Source organism: Cynoglossus semilaevis, chromosome 10, assembly GCF_000523025.1.
Source record: "Cynoglossus semilaevis isolate Cse_v1.0 chromosome 10, Cse_v1.0, whole genome shotgun sequence".
Taxonomy (NCBI): Eukaryota; Metazoa; Chordata; class Actinopteri; order Pleuronectiformes; family Cynoglossidae; genus Cynoglossus; species Cynoglossus semilaevis.
In genome coordinates this window covers 15,176,906-15,187,560 of record NC_024316.1, presented here as the reverse complement: position 1 = coordinate 15,187,560, position 10,655 = coordinate 15,176,906, and the positions used below count along the sequence as shown (strand labels likewise).

Genomic DNA, 10,655 nt, shown 5'->3' with positions numbered 1-10,655 from the left:
GCAAGATTATGTCCTAAAACATGCTTTTATTTATACAAATATTTCAAAAAATGTATAAACATTTTTCCAAAAAAAAATTTTTTTTCAAACATTTTTCAAAAAAAAAATTCTTAAACTTTTTTCTATAAATGTTTTTTCAAAAAACTTTCTGATACTTTTCAAAAAAACATAAAATTTTTAAGACCTTTTATTTCAACAAAGAATCTCTCTAAAAAATTTTTTCTATACATTTTTCCAAAAACATCTTTTTCAATCTTTTTTTAATTTTCTCAAAATATTATTTAGACATTTATTCTCTCAAAAAAATTCTAATGTATGTATTTTTTTAAAAAAAAATCCAAAATATTTTTTTACTAATAGTTTTTTCAAAAAACTTTTTTTTCTAAATGTTATTTTTAATTTTGTAAAAAATGTTTTAGACATTTTATTTCTCTGTTTTAAACACAAAATATTCACTTGGCAGCATGTTTTAGGATATAATCTTGCATTTTAAGGCATACTTTTTATTTAAGGCAGACTTTTTTTTTTTGATTTTTTCACGATGGTAACGCATGTTTTTGTTGATTTTTGAAATATTCATATAAAATATGAATATGAGTATCAGAAAAAAGTATCAATTTTTTTCTAATTTCTTTTTAAATGTTATTTTTAGGTTTGTAAACATTTTTTTTGATATTTTATTTCTCAAAAAACTGTTAAAAAATGTTTTCTATACATTTTTCTAAAAACATTTTTTTAATCTTTTGTTTATTTTTTCAAAAAAGAATTTTCATAAAATTTTGCATTTAGAGAACTTTTTAGCAAATTTGTTTTTATAACATTTTCTGTCAAAATAAAAGAACTTTTTGAGTCAATTAGGGCTTTTTGTGAACATTTTTTGATTTTTTTTATGAAATTCTCTTTTAAAATATTACATTTTTGTGTGTCAGAAACTAAGAGAAAATGACGACAAGTTTTGTAAAAAAAAAATCATTAAAAAAATTAGTAAAAGATTTTGGTAAAAAAATGTTTTGAAAAGATTTTAGAAAAAAAAATAATAATTTGACTTTCATTCCCGATCCCTCTCCTCCCGACTAATAATAATTTCATTCCCGATCCCTCTCCTCCCGACACGCCACAGTCTACATAAAATACTGTGGGGAAAACTGAACACAGAGAAAGATTAAAAACCATTAATTTCCTGATCTATTAAAGATACTGACACAATTTCATACCACTTTGTTTAATTTAAGAAGTCAAACGTTACATGCACGTGCCTTGTGGTTGCCATAGTTACACCACAACACTTTAACTTTCATGACACAGACGGCGCTACGGCAGCAAATGTATTTGTAATTTTTTTCTTCTAGACGCATTTTTCAATTCCGGGTATGACAGAATCCACTGTTCGTAGATCAGCTTTCGGCAGCGGTCAACATCGGAAACTCTTCCCTCTCCATTACGCTCCAGACAGATTGGGAAACCAGATGTCACGACTGAACGCACCGCACGTCGGCCCTGGCTGCTATAACAACCATGAGGTTTGTTTGAACTTTATGGATTTTATAATAATGAACTCGACAAGATAGATGGTCACAATAATATTTTTCCCTCCTCACAGTACGGCACCATAATCTATGAAATTGAGAGGACACCAGGAAGTAAGAGAGGATACTGTCTGTCTGCAAGAACTGCGGCTCGTTTTCCACCTGACATCCAGGTACTGCACCTGATTTATCAGCCCTAGCTTTCCCGATAAATTGTATTTTATTATCCTATAAAAGAGACATTGATTTGTATAAGCTTGTAAATCTTAGCTCACAAAATTCACATCATTGCAATGCGATGCAATCAAAAGTTGTTTTGCAGTTTTTTATTTAAATACCGAGAAATCAGTTTTGTATAGTGACCAGCTGTCCCGCTGTACGTTGTAATGTACATTTTAGCCTCTGTCCCGCGTCACGCAAATTGAGCATTTTGTCCCACTTTTTCATTCGACATTACTTTATTGAATATAAACTGCAGTTCTGTAAAAACGTTTCTGTATGGCAGGGTGGAGACTCTGATGGGAAACGACACGGTGCACTTGTGTCTCACACAACAAGTACACAGCAGAAAAAAAGTCTCCAAACCAAATGACACTGAGTTGTATCAAATTCCTGTGGTCGAAGTTACCAGTGTTTACCACGCAGAGCAATATGCACATTCATATCGGTTAACCGACTGCAGAAAACCTCAAATGTCCAGAGAGATTCAAGTCAAAGTTCACTCTGTACATAGTTTTATAAAGTTCTGCAACGATGGAGAATATACATTCATGGTCATTGAGTCTTTGAGGTTTTATCATTTGGTTTCTTTTCTGTAAACTGTTTCAGAAACGTGCTATTCATAGTGCTAAGAAAGGCTGCTGGCCTGCCGTCTGCTGGATTGTGATGCACTATTTTTTTGTGATGTTTAAATGTGATGTGGCGCTGGGTTATTTCTATTTTTTATTTCCATGTTTCGGTCACAGATGGTCATATAATCCACATGAGTTGTTGGTTTAACAGAGACCTGTTTACAGGTCTGAGACTACTTACAAAAAAAACATTAATGAAAGTCAAATACAATGTTTAGGGGGTCACCCCTCTGACCTGTTACACGTCATCTGTACGTCACTGTCCTCAGACCTCGACGCCTTCACCACAGCTGTACCAACCAGATCAGAGCCAGTCCAGGACTGTCCTTCCTGGAAAAACACCTTTCAATTCATCTGCAGAGAGGTTTAAAGGCAGATTAAGTACAGTGGAGACCAACCCAGGGTGAGACTGACAGAAACAGACCCCGCTCCAGAGAATCAGTGTTGAAATGCACTCACAGATGTTGTTTTGTGGTTTAGACCTGGGACCTATGATTACAACGCAGTGACCAACAGGAAAGTGAGCTGGCCGATGTGCTTTGGCAGACCAGACTGGTCCAGACTACCTCAGCTGGAGAAGAAGTCACTCAGAGTAATGGTGAGTACAAGTGAATTATAATTATACATATATTTGATTATACAAATATACATAACTTTTAGTGTGGTTATAAATTCTTATTTTCTTTCAGCTAAATGGTGAAAAAGAGTTCCTGAAGCACAGAAGCAGAGTGGCCTACCTGAGTTTGTACTATTAACGTTGATGTGAATGCTATAAAGAAAAAAACAACAACCAAATGATTGTGTTTCTCATTACTTCTGGGAACACTTAATGTCAAGATCAAGACTAAATATCATTACACAAACTTTAAAAAAAGAAACTTAGTTTTCTTTATTCACAAAATGGCTGTCTGTATATTACACGACTCAACATACAAACTGTTTCCAAACCAAATGAGTGCTTTTTGAAAAAAAGAAATAGATTGTTAACAAATAGGAAGTTAATCTTATCGTTCCACCTGGATTGTAATGTAAATAATCTACAGCCGTGTTGGTCCCAGCATGGAGGAAAAGCAGCCACATGTCCCCACTAAACGAAGTGGGTCTGTAGATGGCGCCACGTCTCTATGTGGAGGGAATCACTGTCCACTGATAAGAGCACCAACCAAGGTGGCAGGTGCAAGTCTGTAAATTCAGCGGGATTCCAAATCATTTCTTCCTCCTGACTTTGGGTTTTTTGACGGGTCGAAGGTATGGATTATCTATCACATTGTCTTCACTGGCCTTCGTGGAGGGAACGCCACCACTGGGAGGAAGCAGGGAGTTCTCCTTGTCTGCACCAGGATCATCCTGAAGAAATAAAAATGATGACGTGATGACGTTGTTTACTACTTGAATATTAAAAGTATAAAAATTAGCACCGATTAGCAATGGTCTAATCTGCCTATGTTCTTTATTGAAGGATTTTTTTTTTCATCACCGTGTGTTTCTTATACAATGAAACCCTCACTAAAATACTGACATGAGTTTTACTTGATTTATAAAACCAGTTAATATGAGTTCAAGTAGGTTTTCTTTTACTTAAAAATGTTTATACATTATTAGAATTTAAAGGTAAAGACAGGGAGACACCGTGACATTAATACATGGATGAAGACTGAGCTACAGATGATTTCAACCACAGTGAGTCCCAAGCACAGGAACTTACAGTGATGTGGTTTCCTGTTGTGTTGTCGCTGTCTGTCTGGTCGTCCTGCTCTGAAGAATCTGTCTCCTCCAGCGCTTGCAGTTCAAGCTCAGATGGCAGGAGGGCGCTAAGATAAGGAATGACACTGGGCCTTGCTGCAATCACTGAAAACATAATCACAAATCATCACTAGGGGTGTAAGAAAATATATCAAACTAAAGGTGACTTTTGGTAAAAGGAGGGAAACACTCACAGGGGAAGGCAGTGATGTCGTCCTTAAAGAGACTCTGAGTTTCTCCCGTCTTGGCCATAAAGCGGGTGAGTGCTCGCTCCACGTCTCTCCTCTGCGACGCTGCCTTCTCTCTCACTACTTGGTAATCTGACACGGGCTCTCTGAATGTCTGCAGAGACGAAGAGAATCGGCTCAAAAGAGAGAATGACGGCCCTGTAAAATATATACTGTAGGCAGGATTATGAGTATTTGTATGAAGAATATTGGACTCAAACTCACTGGTGTCTTAATGTAGGTGTGAGGGTCAGGGAATTCTGGAAAGTGGCCTGGGATGTGGGAGGGATGTGAACGTTTCTGTCCAGCTGACAGAGCTTTGGGAGCTCCAGGTTGATTTGTCACTGGAGCTGAAATGTATAAAAATCTTCATTAATTCTGTGAGTTAACATGTTGATATGTTCAAGTCTCGTATTACAGTAGGATTCATTGGGAATGAGTGAGTGAACTCACGGGCAGTTATAACCATCCTTTGGGATCTTTTTGCGTACACAGGCAGCGTGTCTACATTGAACCCTGCAGTGAAACAGTGAGATTAAAGGACCGGTTTCATGATGTGGAAACATTAAATCTGGATCCTTCAGGATTTACCCATTTCAATGAGCGTGACCACGGTATCGGAGAGGGTCGGAATGGTTCTGGCCGTGTGCTCACAATAGGCTTTAGCACAGCGTCCTATTTCAGTTATATCTGTGGGGGAAAAAACAACAACATGATTCAGAAAAGCATCTGCGTATGGATTATAAGCTCATTACAAACAAAAAGTCAGACGAGTCTGATCAAATTCATGGTCTGCTCTCTAAAGCTTCACAGTAATATTAAATATATTAAATGAAATTAACATGACAATGAGGGGAAGTTTGAACACACTTTTAATGTTAAATAAGTTCAGGTTTTTATGCAGGTCATAACTGTCCGACTGTGCCTGTCAAGAAGTTTTGTGTTGTGACCAATGAAAACAAAGGATCACAGGTTAGTGGGCTTCAGAGAGAACGAGACAGTGAGCTTGTTAAATGTTTTACCTTATTTAGCATCTAAAACATGCATACACTCACCATAGTCAGAGTTTAACTTTGACTTAAACAGTATAGTTTACATTTTTATATTTACAATTATCACATTTAGGCTAAATTAAGTTCCTACAGGATGAGTTATGAAGAAGCCTCAGTAATGATAGGATGTGTTTCTGATCAGGAACATCGTTATTTAAACAATTTAGATTGAATTTAAAGCAAGTTATACACAACACACTGACATTAACTGTGTTATCGTGTCACTTTTATACATACAGCTCTGCATCATTTCAGTAAGGGTCTCCACCGCTGCCTTCTCCGCACTCTCAAAGCCACTCTCTGTCAGCAGGGCACTGACAACAACCTGCAGGGTGCGTCGTCTGGCCAGATGGTAGTTCTCAGCGGGACTCGAGGCGGATTTACTGCCTCCTGTCCGCTGGGGACGTGATATATAGATCAGAAATGTCCAGAGGAAACCAAAGTTCGACAAATTCCACAATCCTACACCATTCCCTTTTAAATACAAACATTTCTTACAATCGCTAAAATTGTAACTAACTCGCCGTAGCCAATGGTGACATGCAAAGTACTAGTTAAATGATACATCGATATCTTATAAATTACACATTAACGTTTGAGTGTTTATATTTGTATCTAATCTGTATTTAAAATCCAAGTTGTAATTTGAGTAAAGCGACATATTTGATCATTTTTAAACTTATCGACCATTAACGCCTGACTGCTCGGTTAATTCACCTAAACGAGTAAAAAGCTCAGTCTTACCGCTGCTAAAGCTCCTGACGAGACCGATGGGTCCGCCATCATTTCTTGTTTGAACTCTGTTCGCTCAATTCATCCGAGTTGTCCTGAGAGCAACTTGTATTTCTCCTACCTGCGTTTAGCCACCGTTTAGCCGCCGTTAGTAAACACGGCGCACTTTCCTGACGTCGTTTCCGCATATCACCGGAAGTCAACAGCAGTTCTCATTTTTGCTGGCGCCCTCTATTGTCACTATGAAAACAATGCATTGTCGGAGGGCAATCTTCTATTGAAAGCTATCTTTTGGCTAACATTTGTTTGTTTGAAAAGATTTGTAGCTTATTTGCTGATGTACGGGTAACATTGGGGTGTTTGTAGTTGTTAGGACTGTAATAGTTAGCTTAAAATTAGTTTGTCATATTTGAACATTTTAAATTATTTTTGGTAAATTCTAAAAGCAGCATCAGAGCGCAGTTTTTATAATCTATTACATTATTACTACTCTTTTATCAAGTTTATTATTAGTTTTATTATTTAAGAATGTATTTCCTTTTTTGTCAGCGTTTTTACATTTGTCACATTTCGGGTATTTTTGTGTAGTTTGTAGTTTATCTGCCTGTATAACCCACAAAGTAACAATGTGTGTTGTTTTGCACAGGCCTTAAATGAACTAAAACAGAAAAATCACTTGTTGCTTTTGGATTATAAAAATATTAACTTTTAGTTTGTGTTTTTCGTGTCTTTTTAACATCTGCAGTCACATTTAACAACATGGACCCTGCATTTATCTTGATTCTTTAATCTTTGTTTTAATCCTTTGCATTCATCATTATTCAGTCAAGGTCTGCTCCTGTTACTTACTGAAAATATGTTTTATTGGAGTGCAATATGAAATTATTTACAAGTATTACCAGCACATTCATTGCGTATGCATCACTGCATCAATCTGCTGCACAGCAGTCAGATCTGTATCCACATATTCATATTAAAAGCCAGCAGTGAGATTTGCACTTGTAACAACATAAAAAAACTAGTTGAAAAGAAAGTGCAGTCGTACATGATTATTCATTTTACAACCTTCTGCCTTGATCAGTTTCTTCATGAAGCGTGCAAACGGTTTGCTGAGCTTCTCTGTCCAGCAGACACCAGATGTTTGATCACTGCTGTCTCCAACGCATCTTCAGGTCCAGAGCCATAGGTATGTGATGTGAACACTTGTTCTTTCTCTTTCTTCTTCCTGAGCAGAAACACTGGTGTCTCTTCGATCACCTCCTGCTCCTCAAAAGGCAGGAGAACCATGCCCAAAAGTCCACCAATAACTCCGAGTATGGCCAGGGTGGAGCCGATGGTGTAGATCTTCACCATGGCCCACTTTGGCTTCTGGTTCATCATCTCCTTAGCAAAAGGAATTATCTCAGCGAGGGATTCCATGAGCTCTCTGAATTATACACTGATGAAGAGAATAAAAACAAAAATAAGAACAAAAAAATTCAGTAGTTACCAAGAGTAATTATTAAATTTTCAAAAAGAAAACGAAAAAAAGAAAAACTCACCTGATGCACTGTGTAACTCTGCTCCTCTGTGGCTCTGGCATCTACCAGGATGGGGCAGACTGCGCCATTTTTAAACACTCACAGATTTAGGTCAACTCCCACAGTGGAGGCAGATACATATTCATGAGGCGTTTTGCAAAATTATGACTTTTGGGTAAAAGGGCGCGGGACGAGATGTGAAGCAACTACACATCATCTGATGTAGTTCATATGCTGTACAGCCAGGCGGCGTTGCTGAGTGCAGGGTAAAGATAAATACAGGACAAAATAAACATGACTGCTAGGTTTGTGTTGTGTTGTCTTCCAGTCTACACATTGACCCTCATCAGGCGATGCCTGTGTGGATACACATGGAGTTTCCTTCACTGAACACAGAGATAAAGGTTCAGTAGGAGATAAGCCTCAGTGGAATCCTTCTGATTAAGCAGCTCTGAAATGTTTCACTCCTGCTTGCTAACTTAGAACTGAGTGATTGTCCACTTGTGTATGTGTATGTGTATGTGTATGTGTGTGTGAGGTTCTCTGCCCTTTGACATTATTCCCCACAGTGCAGCAGCCGAGGGAGGGCAGTCAGACAGAAGACTTGTGAAATGTGTCTGATCTTTGTCACAGAGAGACGTGTCAAAAAAAAAAGAAAAAACAAAAACGAGAGAATTTCATAAAGTCAGTGTCAAAGGATACTGATGTGCTGTTCATCACGCACACACACAGAAAGACAGATCTTCAACAACGCTGTGGATTGGTCCACCTTGTCAGACCATCATGTCTGAGTGATGTGAATGGACAGTTCTGGTCACCTGAGGATAAAAACTCCGACTTTAACCAGCAATATTTAAAAAAAGAAAAAGTGAAAGTGAACTACTTGTCATTGTGACACAGCACACCACTGCTCACAACCAAATGTGACCTCTGCTTTTAACCCATCACCATGCCATGCTCAGAGCACCTCAGTGGTGACTTGGCAGCTGGTGGACTAAAACCTGAAGCCTTCTGGACCCAAGTCCACTTCTTTAATCACTAAGACACCACTGCCTAAGCAGCTGTTCTACATTTACTGTATATTGTTTAACAGGTAAAAGTGCATTAAAAAAGGGTTGTAATTTGTCTTAACAAAAGAAAAGTTGGAAAAAATGAATATGTGGTTTCTTCACTTTCTGCTGATGTTTGCAGGGTATTTTTTTGTTTGGTCATTCAAAAACAAAGTGTTTTTTTTAGCTTGAGATTCAGATAGTCGGGGGATCTCCTAGGTGAAAGGCCACGCTGGTGGAAGCTGTCACTAAATGAACAACACTGTCCAGCAGTTTAGCATTGATTTGGTAAGTGTCACAATACTGGGATTTACCAAATCAAATGGACTCAGGACAACTGTAGGAAGGACATGTCCTTTAACACAGTCTGCAGCCAAAATGCTCGCTGACACAAAATCATGCGATGAGGTTTGATTTTTGAGCAGTTCCAAAAATCAAACCTTCCAAAGTGGATCCAGGCTGTAATCAATGAAATCAATGAAAATCCAGCATGTGTGTTGGTGTGAAGGTGCAGCAGCAGCCATGACATGGAGGGTCCGCTTTTTGGTGAAGGTACCACTGAGGTGGAAGATGTTTGTTCCATTCAAGATAACGTCTTTTCCAGGAACTGAAAGTTTGACAATTCTGGACAAATGACAAATCATGCAGTTCAGATAAGTCATTAGATGTTTGGTTCATCATCACAAATATAGGAACATTTGCTCAAAGACTTGAGCAGCTCAAACTTCAACCAGAAAACAAAACATTAGCATAGTTTTATTTTTTTTAGCCACTGTTTCCTGTGGATGGAAGTTTGTTTGTACAGTTCAGCAACGAATAAAATTCATTCATTAAATAATCTTTGACAGCTTGATGTTGTTTTCAGGTCACTGTGGAGCTGGAGTCAATCCCAGCGGTGACCGGATGAGGGCGTGATTACATTTAATTGAATTAAATTAACGATTGTATTATGAGAACATTTATTATTACGACTGTGTGATTAACGTGATTAAAGAGGAGAATTTCCCAAATGACACTGAACGTTTCACCATTGAAGCTCTGCAGTGATGAAATGCCTCTGATTTCCAGATCAACCTTTAGTCCTGTTGGTCAGTTTCAGTGGTCAAACGTCACCACAGCGGTACTCCCAGCAGAGATCGTTCTACCGCGGTGACCGTTGGCCCATATATCTGGGCTCCTCTGCTACAATGGCCCGTCCGTCTCTACAACTTCATCACAGCGATCACGTAGGTGTTTAGCGGGAAGTTTGGGAAGTGTGAGTCATAAACATGTTTTTTTAACATTTCAACAAGAAGTTCCGAACATTCTTTAAATCTTCAGATCGTTAGCAGACGAGAAGAGCAGACGAGAAGAGCGCCACCATGTGGCGACAGCGTGTTTGTGAGTGATCCACCATGTGGCGACAGCGTGTTTGTGAACTCACAGTGAGTTCTGCTGAATGGCTGCAGCTCTAAATCCACCGGTGCTGGTAATCCTGGTTCTGTCGGAAGATGAACTCCAGGGTTAGATAATCCTCAGTGGATGTACAGCCAGATAATGGGTTTACAGGTTGGGTTAAATAGGGATTTCTGGTCAGGTCACAGAATTAGGACATAAGGTTTTGAGGTGTTTTGAATTTTTTTCTTTATTCAGATGTATATTTTGTTTGCCTTTTGTAGAAACGTCCAATAGTTTCTGATGTTTTTATAAAGTAAACCAGTACTTTGAAAATGTCTCATTCACCCTTATAGTACATTAATGTAGATAAGATTCTTTTTAATATTTGATATTTATAATCCTTAATCTGGACAGGAAATGAATGTTGCGATGTTAGCTTTTGAAGCTTTAATGCTCAAAAGTGTTTCAAAGACTGTGCTCAAACGGTTTGGAGAGTTTCAGTTAGTTGTGTAACTAACTTTTGACTGACTTTGACCTAGTCATGGACCACTTTACGATAATCTTCTTGGGTAACGCAC

At 38.1% G+C, this 10,655-nt stretch overlaps 3 protein-coding genes across 3 annotated transcripts; 1 reads left to right on the top strand and 2 right to left on the bottom strand.

Moving 5' to 3' along the window:
- The first annotated feature begins 1,098 nt into the window (after nt 1–1,098).
- LOC103385223 (protein pitchfork) lies at nt 1,099–3,313 on the top strand. The gene is made up of 5 exons (XM_008319023.3): nt 1,099–1,520; nt 1,601–1,699; nt 2,647–2,780; nt 2,858–2,975; nt 3,067–3,313. The coding sequence occupies exons 1-5, from the start codon at nt 1,371–1,373 to the stop codon at nt 3,130–3,132; spliced, it is 567 nt and encodes a 188-aa protein (XP_008317245.1). The 5' UTR covers nt 1,099–1,370; the 3' UTR covers nt 3,133–3,313.
- On the bottom strand, nt 3,252–6,320 carry taf8 (TAF8 RNA polymerase II, TATA box binding protein (TBP)-associated factor). Its single transcript, XM_008319024.2, has 8 exons — nt 6,144–6,320; nt 5,637–5,796; nt 4,939–5,037; nt 4,801–4,863; nt 4,573–4,697; nt 4,315–4,462; nt 4,083–4,225; nt 3,252–3,724 (listed from the first exon to the last, which is right to left on the bottom strand). The coding sequence occupies exons 1-8, from the start codon at nt 6,183–6,185 to the stop codon at nt 3,584–3,586; spliced, it is 921 nt and encodes a 306-aa protein (XP_008317246.1). The 5' UTR covers nt 6,186–6,320; the 3' UTR covers nt 3,252–3,583.
- A 592-nt stretch (nt 6,321–6,912) lies between these two features.
- On the bottom strand, nt 6,913–7,569 carry g0s2 (G0/G1 switch 2). Its single transcript, XM_008319026.2, has one exon. The coding sequence runs from the start codon at nt 7,548–7,550 to the stop codon at nt 7,218–7,220; it is 333 nt and encodes a 110-aa protein (XP_008317248.1). The 5' UTR covers nt 7,551–7,569; the 3' UTR covers nt 6,913–7,217.
- Nucleotides 7,570–10,655: the final 3,086 nt, after the last annotated feature.